At 40.8% G+C, this 24,501-nt stretch overlaps 1 protein-coding gene across 3 annotated transcripts; it reads right to left on the bottom strand.

The window, feature by feature from the left end:
- Positions 1 to 418: 418 nt before the first annotated feature.
- Positions 419 to 23,333, bottom strand: ZKSCAN1 (zinc finger with KRAB and SCAN domains 1). Of its 3 annotated transcripts, none has more exons than XM_045541390.1 (6): positions 23,185 to 23,333; positions 13,988 to 14,502; positions 13,583 to 13,736; positions 10,438 to 10,529; positions 10,032 to 10,158; positions 419 to 7,584 (listed from the first exon to the last, which is right to left on the bottom strand). In XM_045541390.1, exons 2-6 carry the CDS (start codon positions 14,408 to 14,410, stop codon positions 6,692 to 6,694), a joined length of 1,689 nt encoding a protein of 562 aa, XP_045397346.1. In that variant the 5' UTR covers positions 14,411 to 14,502; positions 23,185 to 23,333; the 3' UTR covers positions 419 to 6,691. The 3 variants fall into 3 exon arrangements, with proteins under 3 accessions (XP_045397346.1, XP_045397347.1, XP_045397348.1); XM_045541391.1 differs by lacking the exon at positions 23,185 to 23,333 and adding an exon at positions 22,747 to 22,964; XM_045541392.1 differs by lacking the exon at positions 23,185 to 23,333 and having other exon boundaries at positions 13,988 to 14,507.
- Positions 23,334 to 24,501: the final 1,168 nt, after the last annotated feature.

Here is a 24,501-nt window from a genome sequence, read left to right as displayed (position 1 = left end):
CCCACAGAGGAAACAATAGCTAAAATTTTGGAACACTTGTATCAGGCACTGTTGTGGGTGGGTGGTTCACATGTATTAGCTCATTTATTAACTCTATCCCCATTTTACAGACGAGAAACTAGGACATTCTAAGACACTTACCCAGCAGGTAAGTGGTCACACAGCAGGTATGTGGTAGATGAAGGATGTACCCCTAGGCAAACTGGCTCCAGTGCCTGTGCGCTTAGCCATCATGCTAGGCTGCTCCATGAACTTAACCACAGGGTCGTGTTAGTGACAGTTGAAGATGCGGGTGGGAGGAGTGAGTTTGTGGGTGGCAGTTCCAGTTTTTAATTTTAACTTTGAAATTATACTTTTTTCTTTACTCCAAATGTGCATTTACACAACCAAGGATGACAAAAAGCAAACACCACGAGTATTGCCACCTAGAGAGATAATTTATTGTTTTACCATGACCCAGAAGAGAAACAACATAAAGAGAATATTCATTACAAATCCCCAATTTCCTCCCCAGCCTCACTACTCTAACATTTGTCAGACACCACTGGCCTCCTAAAATGGACCATTGACTATAAATACGCATAAATTTTATTTTGCTGCCATTTCTCTTATGATTGACATTTTAGACCTCAAAGTTTCAAATTATTATTTTCAATGGAGGAGTTCCCTAGCTTTTAAAAAAACCACTTTTCCTCTAAGATTCCATTATTTATCGAAAGAAGCCTTTCTAGAAATGTTAATGAGGATTTTAAACAAACAAATTCAATTTAAAAAGCACTTACTGAACATCTACCAAGCACCTGGACTCTTCAGAGCCTGGCAAAATGAAAAAATCTAGTTAACAGCAATAACTTAATTCTGTGGGTATACAAAGTTAAGTTTCTTCTTTTGGTCTACTTTATTCTAAACAAAGAAGTCGGGAACTGACAAAACAAGACAGGTTGTTTTATCCAGTCTACAAATAAACGAGACAATGCCTGAGTTAGCTCTCTATATAGATTTAGGTTTATGTTGACCTGGTTGTAATAATCTATATTTAACTAAAAGTTAATAAAAATACATATGCTCATTTTAAAATAATTACTGATTTTGCTTGAATATCCCACCCCTTACCCCTAAACTCATGTATTTTTAGGACATGATTTTCCTGCATAATCACAATCTGCTTCCTCCCATCCCACCCCCCTCATATATGTTTTCAAATAACCCCTGCTACCAGCAGAAGCATCTCTACATCTAACATGCTTTGTCCTTGCTAGGGCAGACTAAAAACTTTAAAAAGCAGCTGGATGCTGTTCCCTGGTTGAGGTGAGGGGAAGGCAAGTGAGCACTAACCCCAACACACCCCCAACAGTCTCCCCTACCTCCCTCCTCAGCCCAGAGGGGCTACTTTAGCTCCTCTTCCCGCTTGTCCTTCCTAATGCACCTAACCTTGTCAGGAGATTAAATAATAGCGACTCAGGGTGGTTGCAGCTGCCTGGTCCCTTTGGTTTTAGGACCAAAGGAACTTAAAACCCAAACCTGAAACTGGAATAAAATCCACGTTTTAATACCACCTTTTAATCAATCACAGATCTCATTCTTTATATCTTAAAATACTCAGCATCACTGCTTAATGAGTGCTTGCTGAAGGGAGAAAATTTAACTTTAATGACCAATTAACTTTGCTGATTACTGAGTAATTTGAAGTGAGTCATGATTCTTTAGTAAATGGAGGTGAGAGTCTCAAAGATTAAAATCACAGCAGACCATGGTTAGGAGTCTATGTAACGCCCACTGTTTCCCTTTCATTGTTTTAGGATAACAGAAAAATATGAGATTGGTGGTGTCCACTATTAAACAGAACCAGACAATATAAAATTATGTTCTCATGTTAAGACATTCTGTATTATGGGATGTCAAAAGTATTTCCCAAACTTTTGTTTGACCTGCAGAATTGGAGATGGCTTACCTCCCTATGACTTCAAGTTTGTTTCACAAAGCTTTGAAAAGTAAAACAGATAATTTCATCTTCAGATATAATAAAAAATTAATCTGAATAGCAAAATAAGTAACTGCTTTTAAATGTACAGTAGTGTGTCCATTCTAAAAATGAAACCTAAATCTACATTAGGAAAACTTTTCAAACAATAATGCATTTTATTAAATTCTCCAGTAGTAGTTGAAATAAAAATCTACCCTAATTTCTATGAAATGATCTATTGTATAATTAAGTAGTATACACTTAATTTTCTTTTCTCTGATTCTATATTTCACTTAAAAATCTGCAGATCTTCATTTGATTTCCCAGATGGGAAACCCCAGCCCCCTCATAAATGTTTCTGAGAAGTTGCTCAGAGTGGGACACACAAAAATATGGCTCCTCTGGCAAGTATTGCTGTCACTGTTTGACTGCATTTCAATACTGTTAACTCCAATTCATACACAGAGTCTTCCATGAGGATGGCAGGATGAACCTGGTTAGCTGGCTTTGGATAAATAGATCAGCATGACTACCTGGAATAATGGTGACCAACTCTAGGATAAAAATTAAAAAAAAAAAAAAAAACTTTCACAGCTATGACACTTCATAACCCCTCTCTCCTAATAATCACAAACCAGGGGAAGAGTGGGAACAGGGAAGGTACATAGGAAGCATGGCCAAAGGGAATATTGCAAAATGCTTCTCAAGCCTTATCAGACAAACTTACTGCAACACCACAGCTGGATGCATCTGTGCCTCTTTCAAGGTGGGAAAGCCCACCTTGGTGTTTCCCTGTTCCAAATTTCCTAAGCAGAAAGATTTAAGAGTTAGTGGGGAAGCAGGACTATGGTTTAGAGCCCGATCAGCTTACATGGTCCCCCTGGCCATTCCAGCACATTCCCTCCTCTCAACTCTCGGAGAAGACCCTCCTCCCCCACTGCCGAGAGGATCATTCCCTTTGCCTGCAATGGTGACCCAGCTGCTCAGAGGTCAACTTCCCAGTTTTGAAGAGAAAACTCTCAAGCTGCAGATGTTTACAGTTGTTCCATTTGAGTGCCCCATTAACCTGTTTCTCCTTGCAAATTTACCAATCTTTACTCTTGACTGGATAAACACCAAACTATGAAGCTTTTCCCTTCATTTTTCCCCTCCTCAGTTCTGTGCACTGACTTTTTGCTATAACCACATCACTTTCTTCACTATTCGCTCCAAAACTTTGCTCTTTTGGAGTGACGTGTTCTGTCACATAGATTAAAATAAAATACATCATCTGCTTACAGGTAATATACAGAACAACAACAGGAGTTGGAGGTACAAAACACACACTAACATTATGATCATACAAAATATATAGAAGTACCCAACATTAACAATTTTTGTTAAGAAGTTGTACATTTTGCTATTTCTTTAGCATTTCCCCACATTTTTTTCTTCATTAGATCCTCTGGAGTTAAGACTGAGCTCCCTCTGCACGGTTTCTCAAATTCATCACATGATTGGAACATCCTGACGGAATTCATTTTCTGTCCAAAGCAATGAAAGCTATACATGAAAGTTTTCCTCACATATAATATTAATAAAGTTTATTTACAGTGTAAGCTTTCTGATGCTAAGGGGTGAAATGTGATTAAAGGCTTTGCTGTATTTATCACATTCAAGAGGTTCCTTTCTGGAATAAATTCTCTGATGTATGTAAGATGTGAACTGTCCCATATATCAAACATCTCAATCTCTCTACACACATTTAGCATAGTTTTACTTTTATGTCTTTACTATTAAGTGCCTTACATATCAAGATGTCTCATATATCTATATTCTCAGGTTTTAGCCTTGCCAGCCAGGCTGGAGTAGAAACAAACACCCCACAACTTGAAGAATTTTACTTTTCTTCCTGGCAAAGGTAAGGTATGTATTTTAAAAAAACTCTTCCAAAACTTCCACTAGGTTAACTAGCATGTTAATGGTTAACTATAGAGTTCTTAAACTGTTAACAGACTTCAGCCAGTCAAGGACTTTCGAGTAACTATCCTGAGCACTAATTAGATGTTGCAAGCATTTTTTGACCACGATCCAACTACACTTTGCACTGAGCATCTGATAAACGAATGCAGTGCAAATGCTTTTAATAAACAGGTATAGCCTCTTTTCCTCAGAAAACACATCTTCAAATAGTTGCTCTCAGGAGTGCAGCTACTGAAGATCTGAAGCAACCCCAGTGGCTATCCAACATAGTAAGATGTCCCAATAAAATGGGAACTGAATGTGGGGACCCATGTCATATTTAATTTCTATTTAAAAACAAAACCCCAAAATGATGGCTGAATCATATCAGCATGTAGTTGTGGCTACAAAGAGGCCAGTGTGGAACTGGCCAAAGACGCTTCCCTCTTAAGAACAAAGTCAGCGCTTGGAGAGGAGCCTGGAGTCATGCAACCCACTTTTAGTTGCTTTCTAGTGGGCAAAAGTCCTTGCTCAAAAGCACCAGCAATTTTCTATGCAACCATTACTGTGGCTCCTTCTTTGAAGAAAATCCTTAAAGCAAACCTACCTCCATTTTACTATGAAAGTTACTTAGCTATACTCTTCTGGGTATCTCTTCGGTTTTTCTTCAGTTGGATAGGTAGAAATATTCTGATGACTGGTTGACTTACCACTTTAAGTTTTCCCAGGCAACACTGATGGAACTGCTTAGAAGCTATAGGGAAGTTGTGCTTGGTCCAAGTAATAAAGCCAGAGAGGCCAAAGAATGACTGCTGTGCAGAATTTTAGTTTGGTCTGGAGCTGAGGCCACATTTGTCCCTACCTCACTGGTTCTGCATTAAAACCACGCTGTTGCATGGACTTTTTAGCTGTTGGTCAGTGAACAACTGATGATAGTTTTAGTACTGTTTCTTAAGGGAAAATCTCAAGCTGTTGGTGGGGTTCTTCCATTATGGGGTGGCCACACGGATAATCTTCAGGTTTGTTCTTAGTCTATGTTTCTAAGTTTCTGCAGGGCTGTCCACAATCATTTGATGCTCTCATGGGCAGAGCCATCTCTACCCAAGTTCTTGATGGCTACCTACATAGCCCACAATACTTGGGTCTCCTGTATGTGTGAAAGAGTTTCTACCATTAGCTTCTAGGTAGCCAACTGCATCCTCCTGCACAGATGATGGGAAAGATTACTTTCATAACCTCACTTCAGTCTTTAGCGACGAGAAACAGAAAAGACACTGTGCACTATGACAATGATATAACCAACCACATCTTAGTATGCTGGTGAAGGTCTCAGAGCAACAAAATATGTTTAGTAATCGCCAGGTAATGACTAATGCTTTTGCAAAGTTTCTGGAAAAGTGTGGGAAAAAATGCCCCCCACAACTTTCTCTTTTCTGAAAATCAACAAAAATCACATCTTCTGAACTCTACCAAGTTACAAATGATTCAGATAGTGCCCAAGTCATCATATTGTTCAGCAGGTGACTGAAGAGAATTCTGGTTAAGATCTCTGCCATTGAAAGATGTCAAAAAATGACCTTAGTCAGTGTTCATATTTTTCTTCTTTAAGATGATGATGACAGGAGTCATTTCTGACATTTCATGGTATTTACTTACTGATCCAGGTTTAGAAAGTCTATGCAGGCAGCTAACAAGTGCCTGTCATTTATATTTGGGACCTAAATAGCATCAGACCCTAAAGGTTTAGCATGTCTTGTGGTTCTGAATGTCCTCTTTAAAAGGTGGGCCAGGCTACCATATTTCAGGTACTCATAATTCACAGGGCTTTATCATAAATGTAAAAGTCCTGCTAGAAGTCAGTCATAATGAGTGCCTCTTACGTGTTCAGCATTATGTCCAGTGCTGTGCTGTCAGGGATAGAAATATATCCCTTGACAATTGAAGCATCTCTTTTGGGGGAGGGAGTGACAAAAACTTCATACATGAAACAATGAAGGATTAAAAGACAGTACACAATCAAGTGCTAACTTGTGGAGAAATGCATTTAGGAGTGCTATAGTGCTTTAGGGATTTCAAGGGAGAGAATTGTTTTAATCATTGTTGCCATTTCAGTAGAATTGATCTCAGTGATGAGGATAGAACCATCTACATTTGTTGCAGTCCTTTGGAACTGTAGACTGGTGCACTTACCCTCTCTTTCGGGAAGAGATAGAAATCTTTGGTTTGATACTGATTAGCACAGTCCTCGATTTCTATAGCTTTGGTAGGCTACCAGTGATCATATATAAAACTTATCGTATATAACTAGCTTGAGCAGCATGTCCCAATGTAGTTTTTAACTGTCCCTCTTTTTTGAGAAATAAGCAAGATGTTGGCCAAGTAGGGCTTATTTGTAGCAAGTAGCTTCTTAACCTCAGTATCATGTTCATGGAGCCAATCTCCATCTTTCAATTTTATGTTGTGATTGCTAAGAGTCTAATAGGGCCTTAAAGGTATCCTCATTACTGAAAAGCTTGACATTTTCCTATGCGTGTGCTTTTACCTTGTGTGGAAATAGCATGTGAACTACCCATATGACTAGCTTTTCCCTGCAGGGGCCGTGTGGAAGAATTGCCTGCCCGCAGACTACACAAAGGCCGAACACTGCTGATGTAACTCTAAGGATCCTTACATGTGATTTAAAAAAAAAAAATCTGTTGAGGCTGTTTCATTTTCCCTCCGTGGGCACACATCTCTGAAACAATTTTAGAAACAAAAGGGGGAATGGTTTGATGACAAATTCTTGCTTTACACACAACTTTTCAGGAATGCCCCAAATGCATCAAGGGAGGCTGGGCTGTACTCAGAGGCTCTCTCTCTGGCATGGATTCTGTGGTGCAGAGTGAGGGTCGAGCTCCGGGTGAAGGCCTTGCCACACTTAGTGCACTTATAGGGCTTTTCTCGAGTGTGAATTCTCCGATGCAAAATAAGGTATGAGTTTCGGTTGAAAGCTTTTCCACATTCGCTACATTCATAGGGTTTCTCCCCTGTGTGGATTCTCTGATGTTTAGTAAGGTCTGAGCTCTGGCTGAAGGCCTTCCCACACTCATTACATTCATAAGGTTTCTCTCCAGAGTGGATGCGCTGATGTAGGATAAGATTTGAACTATGACTGAAGGCCTTGCCACACTCGTTACATTCGTGAGGTTTTTCTCCTGTGTGGATTCTCTGATGTAGGACAAGGTTTGAGTTAAGACTGAAGGCTTTCCCACACTCACTACATTCATAGGGCTTTTCTCCAGTGTGGATTATTTTATGGCGAATAAGGCTTGAACTTCTTGTGAAGCATTTACCACATTCATCACATCTGTGAGACTTTGTTCCCGTCGGAACTTCTTCAGGGGTAGTAAAGTTTGAACTCAGACTGAAGCTTCTTCCCAATCCTTTACCCTTCTCCCTTGGACCTCTCTCTCCTGTGGTGTTTTTTTTTACCTTGACTGTGGCTGGCACTGAATCCCTCTTCTCTTTTCCAGTTTTCTCCTCAGGGTTTTTCTGCTGCTTTTCCACTACTTTGCCCTGCTGTTCACGTTTCTCTCCAAGCTCTTTTTGGACTCTCCCTGCTGTCTCCCCACGTGATGCTACGTCTTCTGAGACCTCAGCCTTTGAGGTTGACTCCTCTTTCTCATTCCTCTTTTCAGAACCTGATACAATAAACAGAAAGTTCAAATAGCACCTTTTTCTTTTGAATATGTAAGTTAATCAAGTGACATTATTTTCCAGGAAGCTTCTACATGCCTGTAAAATGACTTCATAGTATTAATCCAAGATAAAACAGGAGAAAAACAAGGGAAAAAACTGGGACAACAGGAAGTATAGCTGGAAAATAAGAGGGCAGTGGAAAGAAAGGGGACATCACGGGAGCATGGGGCGAGGGTAGGAATACACAGGCACACTGGGAATGAGCCGAGGGAAGAGAACCAGTCAAGGAAGAAAGGAAGGGATAAGGAATTAAGGGACTTCAGAGGTCACAGTTCTGTTACTTGATCATTTTGATAATTAATGTGAAGGGACAAGTATACATTTAAAAAAATCACATTTCATTCCTAACAAATATTCATAAGTTTACAAAAAGAGGACAGGTCTTTCCTAAAAATGGTTAGCGGTATTAGCGGAAAGAAAGAAATACAGTTTAAAAAGCAAATGCAGATACTCCTCCAATTCTGTGAGCATTTTATCAACAAGCTGATGATTAACGGGCAAAACAAGAAACTTGTTTTGAACTTGGCAGGCTACAGTGACTTTCACACACAAAATAGTTTCTCTCCACCAGGGAGAACAGCACAGAGCTGACAATGCTGAAGTAAGAGATGGGCGGTGAAGAAGTCAGTTGGGGCATTAGTCAACATAATTAAAACCTTCACTAATAGACAACTGAGAATAACTGAGAACAGAAAAAAAAAGGAAAACAAAATCCTGGAGATAGCTTATGAAGAAGATAATAAGAGAAAACGAAACCTTACACATGTAGAGCTAATCCCCTCATTTTAGCAACTGGTATATTAAAACACTGGAATTTAATTTTTATTGTACACTGCTATCTTCTGTGTGTCACTTTGCTTTTAAATGAAGACTGATAAAAATTTGTTTAATGGTTGTACACTATTTTATATGTTTTATATTTGTCTAGGAAAACACCCAAAGTACACCAACTCTGCTCTTTATTTATCTGGTTTTAAGATACCTTTCAAGAGGGTCTACACCATCCCAAACAGGCCCTGGAATGCAATGACTGAGGGAGCTCAATCATAATCCAACTCCTGATTTTTGTGATGAAATCACTATACGTACTGAACCAACTGTAAGAAAAACGAAACTGGTTCACTTCTTTTGAAGTCTAAGCCAATGTCCTTAACCATCTGGACTGTTCCCAGACTGTTCCCAATGTTTTTTTAAGTTATTGGAATGGGTAACACTCAGCTCATAAGCATGGGTCAGTTCTTTGGCTTAATTTTCATTTAGTACAAAGAGCAAGTACCAAAAGAAACTATAAACCCCATTCATAGTTATGATTCAAAACAAAACTTGCTGTGGACTTCCCTATTGCTGTATTTACTTGAGGACTTCTTTGCAGCACTGTGCCTTAGTGGTTAAGATCTAGCAGAGGCAAATGTGAATTTTGCCAACTGTGTTAGCTTGTCTCATCTGGCTGATGCCTCTTGAAGTTCTTACTACATTCCTAGGACCCAGAGCTCCTCCTAGAAGATCACCATTAGGTTTGGAAACTGGGATCCTGTTCAAAAGGGATGTCCAGGCAAAAGCTCATGGAATTACATGGAACTGTCTCTGAGCAGCACTCAGGATAGAAGACGACAGAAAACCCATGGAAGGATGCTTGGTAGTTTTAGCAACATGGTGCTGGGATAACAGGTTGGGATTAGACAGATGACCAATTCACCTGGCCTTCTCTACTAGATAGATATTCCCCTGACAGAGGCACCTAACTGTAACGCATGGGGAGTGGAGCAGAATCCTCCTAGGTAGCTGAGTGGTTGATGAGGTGAGGACTCAGGGCACAAGAGTTTATTTCTGATCTCAAAGAGCAAAAACTACCTAGAGGTAAAAAATCCACCTGGAATCAGGGTCTATACTTTAACTTCATACTTTTGGAGTTAAACAAATACAAATGTTCTCTCTATCTGGTCTGAAGAAAGGGGAACAGGTCGGGCGCAGTGGCTCACACTTGTAATCCTAGCACTCTAGGAGGCCGAGGTAGAAGGACTGCTTGAGGCCAGGAGTTTGAGACCAGCCTGGGCAACATAGCAAGACCCTGTCTCTACTAAAAATAGAAAAATTAGCTGGGCATGGTGGTGTGTGCCTGTAGTCCTAGCTACTCAGGAGGCTGAGGCAGGAGGATCGCTTGAGCCCAGGAGTTTGAGGTTGCAGTGAGCTACGATGATGCCACTGCACTCTAGCCGGGATGACAGAGTGAGACTTTGTCTCAAAAAAAAAAAAAGAGAGAGAAAGAAAAAGAAAGGGGATCAGCAGTCTCTAAATCCTTCTCAACATTCAAGCGAATACACCAGAGATCCCATAGCTAACAAATAAGGAGGCAAAATCATGACAGATAATAAGCCTACATCAGTCTTACCCTGGGAAAACACGTTCCCATAATTCTCCTGCCTGTTGTCCCTACTGGGGTTCCTCCGAGCCAGGTTCTGACATCCCCATTCCTCCAGGATGAGGGATACGGCCATATCCTCGATCTTCACCATTGCCTGAAATAACAGGAGATCCCCACACTCAGTTCCCCCCAGACTCAGGGATAATCCCATTGCCCAAACCTGAGTCAGGAACAGAGCTGACTGCATAGTTACAGGATGCTGGGAAAGAAAAGGTGAAGGTGACCACAGCTTGTGGGGCAGAGGCGGTGGCCTCTGGTGGAAAGACACTACATGGGGGATCAGGGCAGCCAGAGTGAGTGGCCTGTGTGGAGACTGTAAAAGAGCTCCAGGAAGATACAAGGGACTCAGGAGGGCAAGGGACCCACAGCTCACCTGGGAATCTGCTGTGAACAGTGCAGATGCCATCGCCTGGTCTCTGGGACTCCCCTCATGAGGAGGGGCAGGAACGTGAGTGGCAGGGGCAGCTGAGGAAGGAGAAAGGAGCTGTGGGTAAATTAGCTCGGTTCTGAGCTTCCCTCAAAGGGCCCAGGGCACTCTCCTTCCTGGAGCAGCATGTTCACTATTCAATGTCTAACTACCAAATGGAGAACTCCAGAGAAAAACAAGAGAGAGCAGAGCCTCAGTTTTCCCAAGACCTCTACTCTTAAGCAGCAGCCACAAGGAATCGTTTAATAAAACAGCCCTTAAAATCACCTGGTTCTACCCTTTTATTTTAAAGGAGGGGAAATCACAGCCTTGTGAGGGTAAAAGACTTGCCTGATGTCACTCGGTTAAGAATGGCAGAGCCAGGACTAAAACTAGGTTCGTACACTCAGCTACAGAAGTGGGTTAACATTCAGTCCATGATTCAAGTCAGGCTCCTAATTTCCTCCAGTCCAAGGAACAGGATATGAGAATCTCATTTATGTCTACACTTGTGAAAACGCAACACAGCTTTACAATCTTTAGTAGTAATACCTAGAAAGGCAGGGAAGGAAGGGGTCTTCTTACTCCTCGGTAAGTTTTTACCATTTTTTGTCACTCTACTATTCTCCCTCATTTGGCCACAATAAATACAGATTTTTGATAAAATATATACATGGTTCATTGTAAGTGTATAAAGGTATGGATTAATACTCACATAATAAAAGATATCCATAACATATCATATGATCACACTAACTGCAATGTATAAGAAGAATTAGAAAAATTTTAAACTGTACAATTAAACCCCCTCTCCTCTTGCTAAGTACTGTTAGATCTGAAAATGTTACTGGTAGACAGATGATGTTACTGAGATGCAAAGATATTCGAGAAACGAATTTGAAACTGAATTACCAAACCTTGCAACAATTTCAAACCGTACAAAAAGATAGTCTAAAGCAAATGCACAAAAAGATCAAGCATCTATCTATCTATTTATTTATTTTCTTTAGAGACAGAGTCCTGCTGTGTTGCCCAGGCTGGAGTGTAGTGGTGTGATCATAGCTCACTGTAATCTCAAACTCCTGGGCTCAAGCAATCCTCCCGCCTCTGAGCCCTTCCAAGTAGTTGGAACTACAGGCGCACACCATCATGCCTGGCTAATTTTTAAATTTTTTGTAGAGCCGGAGGTCTCGCTATGTTGTCTAGGCTGGTCTTGAACTCCTGGCCTCTAGCAATCGTCCTGCTTTGGCCTTCCCCAGAGTGCCAGGATTACAGGCATGAGCCACTGTACTGGGCTCAAGTACCTAACTTTTTAAGCTTCCTAAACTTCTTTTAACTTCCTTTAAGTTTCCTAACTCCTGAGAGTTAGGGAACACTCTGGAAGATGAATAGGACCAAGGGGAAACTGAGAATTAACATATATGCCTCAATTCATTAAAAAAACTATTTGCTAAATAACAACTCTATGTACCAGGGTCTCTGAAACTGTTATTCTGGCACCCCAAAGCTCTAATCTGGAGCCTAAGACCATGACTATCCTCCCCAATTTCCTGATGTTACCCTCTGTCATTCCTGCTCACGGAGTGTGCAGAAACTCTACAAGCCCTAGAACAACATCAACAGTAATGGAGTTAAACACCACAGCATCGTTTGACATGAATTTCTCCAGCATGTGTCTGCTGGCTGTCCTCCAGGATGCATGGAAGAGAGAATGCTTCCTTAAGCTCCATGATCTAATATTCCTACTGTAAATGTGATCACAAATAAACACATTGGGTGGGCACAGTGGCTCATGCCTATAATCTCAGCACTTTAGGAAGCTGAGATGGGAAGACTGCTAAAGGCCAGCAGTTTGAGACCAGCCTGGGAAACATAGTGAGACATTGTCTCTACAAAAACAACCAATCAAACAAACACACAAAAAACTCCAAATCAAAACAAAAAAACAAAATACACTGGTTAGGGAATGTGCCTTGATCAACTCTTCTTGAACAACTATACAGTTATGTGCTGCATAATGCCATTTCAGTCAATGATGGTGGTCCTCTAAGATGATAATGGAGCTGAAAAATTCCCATTGCCCAGTAATGTCACCTGGTAACATTGTGGTAGTTCAATGCATTATTCATGTGTTTGTGGTGATGCTGGTATAAACAAACCTACTGCACTGCCAGTCATATAAAAGTCTAGCACATACAATTACATACACTACATAATACTTGATAAAGATAATAAGGGATAGTGTTACTTACATTGTTTTTCTTGTTCCTTTTCTGTTTAGATGTTTAGATACACAAACACCACTGTGTTACAACTGCCTACAGTATTCAGTATTGTAACATGCTGTGCAGGTTTGTAGCCTAGGAGCAAGAGGCTATATACCATCTATGTACGCTCTGATGGTCGCACAGTGATGAAATCACCCAGGTATACATTTCACAGAACGTATCCCTGTCATTAACTGACGTATAACTATACTTTTACCATTTTGTTGTTTTTACTGACATTCTATGCACCTACTTTGATTTTAGAATTTGATAAAGATATATATTTCTCTCAAAGGGAAAAAAACCAACACTGATTTTTATTTATATGACCTTGAACTGATTTTTTTCTCATGTTCCTGAAATCCCACAAAAAATTTTTCCACTCTTTTCCCACTGTTTGAAATTTTTCAAAATAACCTAGAAAAGAGTGATGCCGTATAATATTTTTATATATTTTAAATAAAATGGATCTTTAAAAAGATTTATGATCCTTTTAAACATAATTTATGACATACTAGAGTGTTTCAAAATCTAGGATGGAAATAATATCTGTTCCCAATACTTTCCTATTAAAAATGTGCCAGACGTCTGGAATGCTAACAATTCAATAAATAACGTTCATCAAGTTCATTATGCACAGTTCATTTACCTCCTTAGTAATAGCATTTAACTCCTGAGATTGATCTGTAAATTATATTTTCCATAATATTTAGTAATAATGACAATAATGTGTAACAGCAAAAACAAGCATGCTCCTTTTTCATAGGCACTCAGCTACACAGAGAGGGCACTCCCATCCTGAATAATTTACTTCTTTTCCCCCCAAATGAAACCTTGCTTCTTACCCCGTGATTGTAAGAGGCGGGGTTTCCGAGATGAATGTTTGAAATGGGACTGGGTGGCCTCCTGATGAACGTCAAAGCTCGAGGACTCCTGAACTGGATCCAGAGGCACCAGCCCCCTTGCGAGCATCTCAGGTCCATGAACTTGACCCGGGACCTGAAGACAAACAGATTAGGCTTGTGGGTAAATCACTTTTAAAATAGGAATTAAAATATTAAAGAAAGACCATAAGTATGCCAGGGAGGAGGCCAGAATACTTTTTAATATCCAGAAAGAGCAGGCAGAAAAACCACCACAAGGACTACTATTGATACTATTAACCCTGGCTTTAAATCAGTAACTTTCTCCTAGCACCAGTCTCAAAGTCCACACCCTGCTCACACATAATAGGTCTCATCTCTTTTCACCTGCTGTCCTGACAAATCAAGCTCCAAGTCTTCTAAAAGGGTCACAGCCTCCTCTCCACTATCAGGGCGGTATTCCTGCAGCCAGACTTGGAGCTCCTTGGGCAGAATGGAAAGGAACTGCTCCAGCACCAGCAGCTCTAGGATCTGCTCCTTGGTGTTTATTTCCGGTCGCAGCCACTGATGACAAAGTTCCTTCAGTCGACTCAGAGCCTCTCGAGGCCCAAATGTGTTCTGGTAACAGAAGTGCCTGAAACGTTGGCGGAATATCTCTGGGTCCAGAGGAGGTGTCTCCTGTTGGCTGGAATCCTGCCCCCACATGTGGTCTTCCTCATCTTCCTCTTCTACCTTCACTATCACAATACCATCCTTTTCCTGTGCGGCCTGGGGGGACAGCCCCGTGGCTTCCCTTGATTCAGCAGTCATCGTTCAGGCTCAGGGAACTGACTTGATCCAAACAGGGTCTGTGCTCGACTTTCAGGCCTAGATGTTTTATGATGGCTCTTCCTGTATTATTCCTGAAGTATTAAAAAAAAGTTATTAGTATGTACAGAGTGACCTGTGCTGCTGACGCTTCATACTAGGCTGTATATCAAGGCACTGAGAATACTTCTGAATGACAGTGGAAAAAACTGCAGAGCTGTACTGTCTCCACTGTTGCTTCATAAATTAAGGTTTGCAAACAGAAACCTCAAACCAGCAAACTCCACCCTCATGGTGTTTACCTGGAGTCAGAGCAACTGACCTCTAGGTGGACAGCAGGTTATGAACCCAGCACTGACAGTGCTTAGCCCAGTGAGAGCTAAATGCCAGCAGCGCGCCAGGCTTAAAGCAGTATGTGCTCAATCTTCTTTTGCCCCACCGCAACCCTAGCAGGTAGGCAGACCTGTTAGTACCATTTCACAGATGACATAAACTGAGGCTTAGGTTTGCTCAGTAGCAGGTGGCTACCAAGTGGAGTCAATGTTCAAGTCAAATTTGAAGCCTTGGGACTTGCTAATCCATCACCTAGCCATTTTTACTATTTTTATGGGTGCCTTGGTCAGTCTAAAGCTGGGGTTTCCAAAGTACAAGAGGATCCACTAGAGATACAGAAAGAAAATGTCAGAATGTCTGTATTTTAAAAGCGAGAGAAATTAAGCCACATTTAACATACAAATTGACACTAACATGCTCACTCTGTCTAAATGTTTAGCTGTTACATGTCACATAGGGTATGTGTTACATCCTGAGGGAAGAGTGAACCTCCCTTTCGCCCACACCCCGCCGGGGCTGCCAAGATGCCCTCACTCGCTTGCTCACTTTATTTATTTTTTTAAAGACAGGTCTTGCTCTGTCACCCAGGCTGGAGTGTAATCAGGCTGCAGTGGTGTGATCATAGCTCACTGCAGCCTCAAACTCCTGAGCTCCGGCTTGCTCACTTTTAGATACTGTGATTATATCCTGGTTTATCAGAGACCAGTTAGATGAAATGACATATTTTTAAAATCTAACTTTAATTAATCTCACTTTCATAAAAGAAACAAGCAGTTTTAAAGATTTTTGTAGAGAAATTACAATTAGAGGAAATACCAATGATGCCAACACAAGTAGTAAGAAAATGGCAGAGCTAATGCTTCTCTCTACAGCAAGGTCTTAGCTAGATTAAGAGGTCAATCTAAATTAAAGATACTAATGAGTGAGAAAGTAGCTGCTTAAAAAAAAAGTGATGAGGGGAAAAGAATCTCTTTTCAATAAATGGTGCTGGGAAAACTGGACAGCTACATGCAGAAGATTGAAACTGGATCCCTACCTCTCACCTCTCACAAAAATCAATTCAAGATGGATAATAGACTTAAGCCTAAGGCATGAAACCTTAAGAATTCTAGAAGATGACATTGGGAAGACCCTTTCAGACATAGGAATAGGCAAAGAATTTTTGAAGAAGACCCCCAAAGCAATCACCACAGCAACAAAAATAAATAAATGGGATCTGATCAAATTAAAAAGCTTTTGCACAGCCAAGGAAACTATCATTAGAGTGAATAGACAACCTATAGAATGGGAGAAAATATTTGCTCTCTACACATCCGATAAAGGGCTGATAACAAGAATCTATCTAGAACTTAAAAAAATCAACAAAAAAAAATCAAACAACCCCATCAACAAATGGACAAAGGAAATGAAGAGAAACTTTCCAAAAGAAGACAGAATAATGACCAGCAAACATATAAACAAATGCTCAACATCTCTAATCATTAGAGAAATGCAAATCAAAACCACAATGAGGTATCACCTAACCCCAGTGAGACTGGCCTCTATCAAAAAAATCCCAAAACAACAAATGCTGGCGAGGATGTGGAGAGACGGGAACACTCTTACACTGCTGGTGGGACTGCATATTAGTGCAACCTCTGTGGAGAAGAATTTGGAGATACCTCAAAGAGCTAAAAATAGAAATACCATTCGATCCAGCAATAGTACTATTAGGCATCTACCCAAAAGAGCAAAAGACATTCTATAATAAAGACATCTGCACCTGAATGTTTATGGCAGCACAATTCACCATTGCAAGGATGTGGAAACAACCCAAGTGCCCATCAATTCATGAGTGGATTATTAAAATTTGGTATATGTATGCAATGGAATATTACTCAATTATAAGAAATGACAGTGATCTAGCACCTCTTATATTTTCCTGGATAGAGCTTGAGCCCATCATCCGAAGTGAGGTATCACAAGATCGGAAGAATAGGCTCCACATATTCTCGCCATCAAATTGGCCCTAACTGATAAACAGTATGGTGTTCACATGGTAGTAATATTCTCCAGGGATTAGGGGGTTGGGTGGGGGTAAACTCACAACTCACAACTAATGAACGCGGTGAGCATTGTAGAGGGGAAGGGCATGCCTCTAATCCTCGCTTGGGTGAGGCAAAGACAAAAAATGTAACCAAAATGTTTGTACCCTCTTAATATCCTGAAATTAAAAAAAAAAAAACAAATCTGATAAACTTAAAAATATTTTTAAAAAGTGATGAAAGTACAATTTCAAACATATATATGAAATGTTTCTATTGCTATGTAATTTTAAGTGCCAAAAATGATACCAAGTATCCTGGAAAAACCCTTCTATGTTCACATTTTAAAAACTTGAATATTTTCTAACCTGCTTAAAAATCTTTCGAATGAAGAATTTTAGTGGGTTTTAAGCCTTTTTGTTAAAAATATAAAACACTACCTTGTGACTAGTTTGTAAGAACAAGTGATTTAAAGTCATGGATGATAAAAATATAGTCTGAATTTTAACAACAAAAATTTAGCATGGTTGGTGGACAGGACCAGTCAAGAGTTATTAATAGTAAGCAGAACTGACAATGTAATTCTTCCATCTGAATCCACAAATCTTTGTGAAGTATCTTTTAATCTTCATGGCCATCAAAACTAAGCATCAAATTAAAATTTTAGAAACAGACCATTCAATTACTTTACCACAATGAGTTAAAAATGAAAGTTTTAAACTAGCAAAGCATTTTTAATTACATGGCTCTCACTAAAAAAAAAAAAAACCTCATTAATAATTTTGGTGTAAAAGGGATCACATACATTTAAGAGAAAAAAAATTACCTTAAAATAGCACAATTCATTTTTTGTCTTACTACACAAAATATTGATAGAATAGTATAATAATACATGCATATAATTTTAATAAATATAATTCTTTTTACTGACAGGAATGTAACCAAAAAGGTTTGGAGATGACTGTTTTAATCACAAAGATTATGATTTTAATCTGAGATTTACCACAAACCATAAATCTTTTTAAAAATAAGTCTATAAAAATAATAATGAACACTACAGTTGAGCTGGCCCTTCACATCTGTGGGTTTAGTATCCTCAGATTCAACCAACTATGAATTGAAAATATTCCAGAAAAAAAAAATCAAAAATAACACAATACAAAATAATACAAATAAAAAATACAGTATTAACAATTACTTACATAACATTTACCCTATATTAGGTATCATAAGTAGTCTGGATGATTTAAAGTACATGGGAAGATGTACGCAGGTTATATGCAACTACTACCCCATTTTATATCAGATACTTGAGCATCTGTGGATTATAGTATGGGAGGTGGTGGTGGTATATGTGTCCTGGAACCAATCCCCTGTGGATACCGAGGGACAACTGTACATTCACAAGAGGCTTTCTACATAAAATGTGAAGAAAACCTGGGAATTAAATCATTTCTCCAATGACTTTAAACTGTGAAGAAAGTCCTATTGCCAACCATTTTCTAACCCTTCCCCCTGGATTCCTTCAGACCTGTTTTATACCCCACCTTCCTTGCTGAGGTAAATATATTTGGTTTTTCAACTTCAGATCAGCTTTACTCTTACATCCTTACAGCTATAATTATTCCATTTCCTACACATTTTCTGCATATCTACAATATGCAAACTGTCCTGTAAGACTGGGAGGAATAAAAAGGTAAGAAGCGTGATTCTGATCCTCATACAAATACTTATAGTACAAAGCAGAATGTTCTAAGGAGGCTTCAACATAAGTGCTAGAGGAGCCCTGAGAGGTAACTGATGGGCAAAAAAGGGAGCTCCAAGAAGAGGCCTCCCTGGAGCTGGGGCAATTGAGAACAGATGGGACCTCTGCAGGAAGAGGCAGGGACTAATTGGGCCTCTGGTGAGCTTTTTCCCAACTAGAGGCTAGTTTCGCTCAGCCTTTTTCATTCTGAAAAGCAGAAAGACTATCTTTTCCTGCTATGCTTCTCACCCTTACTTCTCACCACCCTAATTCGGGCTCTCTATCTCCTGCCTAGACTAGCGCCATAAGCCCCACATAACTTCTCTAGCTCCAATTTCTCCCTGTTCCAATACACACAACAGACCAAGGTCAGCACAATATTGCAAAAGTGTGCTTCTGGTCATGCCCTCCTGTCCTTCACTCACTGTTGGTGAACCCCTGATGGCATTCCTAAGCCTTCAACCACATACTCCCATCTACTTTTCCAGTCTGACTTCCTACTAATTTTTTTAGCAGTGCTCTCCCCTATTTCAGCCTATCTGGCCTATGAATGTTCCCCAAGATTGGGCCATGAGTTTTCATCTTCACCTCTTTGCTTTCCCACCACACCAACTCTTTTGGTCAAATTGTTATTCACTCTTTGAGATGCACAAATCTCTCGTGATATCCCAAATTAAATAATGTATCTTCCTTCTTTGAACATGCTTAGTACTTTCTTTGTTCCTATCTTATGGCACTTACAGTCTCCTTCTAGTATCATTATTTGGGTTGCAGTTCCTGTCCCACCTGACAACTAAATTTTAAGCCCCCCAAAGACAGGGATTCTTGTCTTCTTTGTTCTATCTTTGTACTCCTAAAGAACTTGGCAATTTAACTCTGTTAAACTGAACAGATGTTAGGAACCATCCAAACTATTCCAGCTCCCCCTGCCATCCTTTAGTGGCCTTTAAATTAGGATATTCTACTAATAGCTTTTATCACTCAGGATCAAAACCTCCTCTTCTTTGATTCCTTCCTCCTTATATGCATTCAGTCTCCAAGCACCAGGGAGAAAAAATTCTTTGCTTACATTTATTTTTTGATCTGATCCCATGAAGTCCAGCTTCGTCTTCTTGGTTTCTCCCTACCCTCCCACAGTCCATCATCTACCTCACTTTCAGGTTATCCTGTCTAAAACTCTACAGCTCTGCAGCCAATACCCTCCAGTGCCCGGTCCCAATTTCCCCTCAAGCTATATTTCCCATCAATCCCCCCCTCCCCATGAACCTTCTCCATTCAGCAAAAGGAGTCTAATCAGTATTTCCTACATATGCCTTGTATCTTGACTGCCATTCTTTCCTCACATTATATTCAATGCCTGAGATTTCTTCTCTATTCCTGCCTCTTCAAATCCTACTTATCCTTCAAAGCTAAGCTAAGACTGCACTTGCCTCTTACTGTTGTCCAAGAACCCTCTAATGGGTATAATACTAAGAACTAACATTTATTGAGTACTTTCCAGATAGCAGGTATTATATTAAGCATTGCACTTGACCACACAACTATCTTAGCAGGTAGCTATTATCCTCTCACTTTATAATACAGAACTGAGGTTTACTGCCATTAAATAACTTACCCAAGGTCACATAGCAAGTAAATGGTAGAGCCAGGATTTGAAATTAAGTCTGTGACTCCTCAGCTCAAGTTCTTTAGTCATTATACCAAATTTATCCTGTACCCAACATGTGGGGTAAGAGGGGCTTCTACGTATATACAGATTCTTTGTAAAATGAAGCCCTTCATGAAAGGGACTATGAAGAATGACCACTCTGGAATGGGCCTCATCTACACCCACTCTTTTCACCAGAGGGTCATTATGTGACTGAAACCCTCCAAGAAAAGGGAGGAGACACAGCAGGAGATGCAAGTGGGGACTGTCTAGGACATAACCAGGAAGGTGCTTCAAACAGGATAATTGAGTAGAAATAGTATGGTAGCTAGCCCAGCCATCAGAAGTCTCTATTTTTGTGAACGTTTTATCCGTTTCAGCTAGGGAGCAGGATAATCTTTGGGTCAGTAAGACTCAATAGCAAGGGACTCTTAGAAGGAAGTGAGCCCAAAGGGACAAAGATAAGGGCATAGGCACATTCCCTCTGCCCCCTATTAGGACAGGTCCTCTTCCCCACACGCAGTATTTTTCGGCTCCTACTCTGGGCCAGAGAAGAGCCACAACAGCAGTGAAAGGGCTGGGTTTTATTTTAGTTTTCCCAGACCATCTGAGCACATAATCTTCTCTCCTGCCTCTTAAGGCCCCAGTGATCTTCATGAAGCTTTTACTATGTAATTTCTTATGATGTTTCTTACTCTGTAATTTTTCTTGCCTTCTTCCTCAACTAGACTATTGTTAAAGGTATGCTTCTTTGTATTACTTACATCGCTTAGAATGATTCCTTGCAAGCATTAGTTTTCAAAAAATAATTGGCTGAATTTACAATATTACTGTTATTCTGTCTATTCATTCTGCATTCGATCTTGCCCTCAAATTTGTTCCACCAGCTACTTGAAAGAGTTTCATGTTAGCATTACAGCTGCTCCACCACTTACTAGTTGATGAACTTAGGCAAGTTAACCTCTCTATGCATTAGTTTCCTCATTTGTATAATGGAAATAAGAAACAGTATTTGCCTCACAGAGTTGTTGTGATTAAATGGCTTAACATATATAAAGCACTTAAAACAGTCTCTGGCATTTCGTTATCGCCAGAGAAATGTTTGAATTTTTTTCAATAATCTTTAGATATGTACCTGTACATTCCAATTTTCAGCCTGCTTATCGATTGCAAGCAATGGGAGAAATCCTATAATAGTGAAAGCAGCACAGGTTGGAACAACTGAATTCTAGCTTCCCACAAATAAGTTAACATATCCTGAGTGAGTTATTTACCTTCTCTGGGACTCAGTATTATCAGTCGAGAGGTTGGGGGGAGTTCCAAATAGTAGGAAACTACCTCTGGGGTTGCTCTGAGCTGAAAAACGTTCTGACATACCATCCACTTTAGAAAAGATTACCCCCAGCAACCATGGGATAACTTCAGTTCTCACCAAGGACAAATATAAATGATTTTCTTAGAGAAAAGGCTTGAAGTTACAAGCTCAGTATATTTCAAAGGTTGTTTTCTAAACAGCCCAGTATTTTTTCCAGGGCACAGTCTTGAAAGTTTAAATTGCCCCTCTACCTCCATTTTTTTAACAGAGGTATAAAATGTTGTAATATGAAAAAAAACTACCTTAAAAGACAGCTAGCTACCAAAGAATATTGATACTACCACAGAATGAAAAAATAAGACTTAACATACACTAATCTGCATTTAGATGCAATACAAAACATTAGAAAAATTTTACTAATAAATGCTTAGATCAAACAGAGTCAGCAAGACTACAGTATTAAATAGTAAGCTTTCCTGTTGGTATTTTAAGATGGTGAAAACTGAAATAATGAACAAGAATCTTGCATAGTAATTCAGAGAGGATACAAACCTGGAGAAACATTCTGGGGCAAATCTTCATTACAGTTCTCTACGTAATAAAACTATTTCTCCACATCTGGCCAGCATATATACTAACAGTGCTTTGTTGATGTGGTTACAATGAATCCTCCACAATTCAATTCAACAAGTATTTATTGACCGCCTCCAATCCGCCTAGCACTGGCCCTTACAATAAATGCTTTCTTTGGTCCCAGGCCATGGAACAGCCACTCTCTATAATGAAAGTATCTTATTGTGTACTGGAGGCACTGCAGGAAAGGGAGGGGGGAAGGGGGAGTGTCCGGCTAAATTGTAGTTGAATTTTTCAATTACACTGACTTAAATCATTTCAAGGTTGGAAGGGCCTTTGGAGAAAATCTAGTTAATTTTATTGATGGCAAAATTGAGAGTTGGCGTCTTGTCTTATGCAAGGTCACTCTCCTAATAGTCCACTGCAATTTCTACAAATTCCCTTCACTCCTCAGCCATTCCAAGTCAAGCAGAGTAACTACTCAGAACTGAAAAATCCACATAATCTCCCGGACAGCTCATTTTAAAATGGCCTTGAAAGCATTCCATAAAGCTGAAAGAGAGAGAGGTGCATATAATCTCTACTATAACCAATTCACTTCTTTAGCCACTATCACTAGGCTTCAAAAGTACTCTTCAATCTCCACGCAGTGGTGGGGGTGAGGTGAGGAAAAAGCAAGGGATCTGGAAACGGATGCGGCACCTGAAAATGTGTCCATCTCTCGGCCTTCCGCAGTTTTCACCTCCAGGTCGTGAAGGACCCAGAAAAAAAAAAATCTCTCACCGGAATCAATGCAAATGGCGACGGCGGGAGAGCAGAAAAACCAGAGAGGGATCAGTTCGCTCGCGACCCCTTTCTCAGAAACGTCAAACCACGATGACGACACTGCGGGCGACGACTTCTCCCCAGATCTCCGAGCACCCCCGGCCACTGAAACCCTCGCCCCCTCCTCGCCTGGCCCCGGGGGTGGGGCGGGCACGTCTCCCCGGGAGACAGCGCTGCCTGCGGCGGGGCCTGGGGAGGAGGCAGGGGCACCGATCCTCTTCGCACTCCGCCGGGGCCTCAGCTGCAGCGCCCACCCTCACGCACACACCCCAGCGGCGCCGCCCGCCCACCCCAGAGGCCGGCCCCAAGTCTCACCGTGAGCCCCAGGAGCGGCCCGGGGGCGCTGGGCGAGAAAGGGGAGCTGACTCTGGGGCTCAGGCCGGCCGAAGGGCACCGCACACCAACCTAGGCCCTCCGACGCCTCGACACAGACACAATGAGTCACAAAGGCCGGAAGTGTGTCAGCATCTCGCCTTCCGGCACTGCGCTGCACTTCTGGGTCCGCTCTAGGAGCGCGGGAGGACTTTGCATCTCGGTTCCTGAGTCGCCGGGCTGCAGCCCCTGTCCTTGCATGGTCAATCCTACAACTTTGAGGTTCCGGCCCTTGGCCGCCCCCAGTTAATGTGGGGACCAAGGACGGGGTGGGGTAGTTCAGACTTGCCCTGACACAAACAGACTCTCCAGCTCAGACACTAGAGTGCGTGTGAGGATTCGATTTCTCCTGCCTTTTCCATCTCGGGTAGTCCTTGTAGTAATTATAGTTATTATCGAGCCATAATAATACTTAGTAATTGTATGTCTGTGGCAGAGGAACTGAAACAAGGGTGTAGACGGAGAAAGATCAAAGTGAAGCCAGGGGTGGCTGATTTCACAAAGCTGCCATGGTAGCTTCTCAGTGCCCTGGAGATGTGCGCCAATTGAGTGGGTGGTATTTTCAAATACTTGGCCTGTGGACAAGGGGCGTCTTTTCACAAGCAAGCTAGTTATAAGGTTGTGTGTTTCGCTCATGTGGCATATGCTATTATAGCAGTTTAAAAGGAGTTTTCAGAGTAATAACAGACACTTTTGCCTTCCAGGTGCTTTCACAAACTACCACAATTAGAACCTTCACCGTTGCCTTGCAGGGTAAGGCAGGAATAAGGATCCACTTTGTGCAAGGGTGACCACAGGCTTCAATGGTTGTGACTTTCCTCTACTGTTCCAAGACAAGTTCATGGGAGAGACTGAACTGGTAGCTTGGTTGCATGACTCCTACTGCTTGGGGGGATTTACTTTAAAAAAAAAAATGCTTGAAAACTGCAAAGCAATTACAATATCATTAAAGGAAATTTGCAAAATGGAGAAAAGTAATTATAATTCTTCCACCCTAACTCAACTGACAGGTTTAATTTATCCTTTTCCTGTTTTCATATATAAATAAATATATATTTATGTTATTTTAAATATCGTTCAAAACCATAATTGTATTGGAGAGGTGGCTGGTATGCTGGAAGTAGCTGCCGCATTGATACTACGTGAACGCTTTTGGGACCTGAGCTGGTTGGATCCGGTGCGGGCATGTGATGGCAGTACAGCTAGTACCTGTGCTGCCCAGTAGAACTAGGAAGTGGCCTGGCTTGAGAGCTCCCATTA

This window comes from Lemur catta, chromosome 2, assembly GCF_020740605.2.
Source record: "Lemur catta isolate mLemCat1 chromosome 2, mLemCat1.pri, whole genome shotgun sequence".
In the NCBI taxonomy this organism is placed as follows: Eukaryota; Metazoa; Chordata; class Mammalia; order Primates; family Lemuridae; genus Lemur; species Lemur catta.
The sequence above is the reverse complement of the archived record's forward strand: the minus strand, read 5'-3'. Positions and strand labels throughout refer to the sequence as shown.

Excerpts from the sequence above, each read along its gene's own strand:
- ZKSCAN1 (XM_045541390.1), bottom strand. The coding sequence starts at position 14,410 with ATGACTGCTGAATCAAGGGAAGCCACGGGGCTGTCCCCCCAGGCCGCA. Across the intron at positions 13,737-13,987 it reads TTGATTTGTCAGGACAGCAG|GTCCCGGGTCAAGTTCATGG; the intron begins GTGAAAAGAGAT and ends GTTTGTCTTCAG. Across the intron at positions 10,159-10,437 it reads TGTTCACAGCAGATTCCCAG|GCAATGGTGAAGATCGAGGA; the intron begins GTGAGCTGTGGG and ends CTGTTATTTCAG.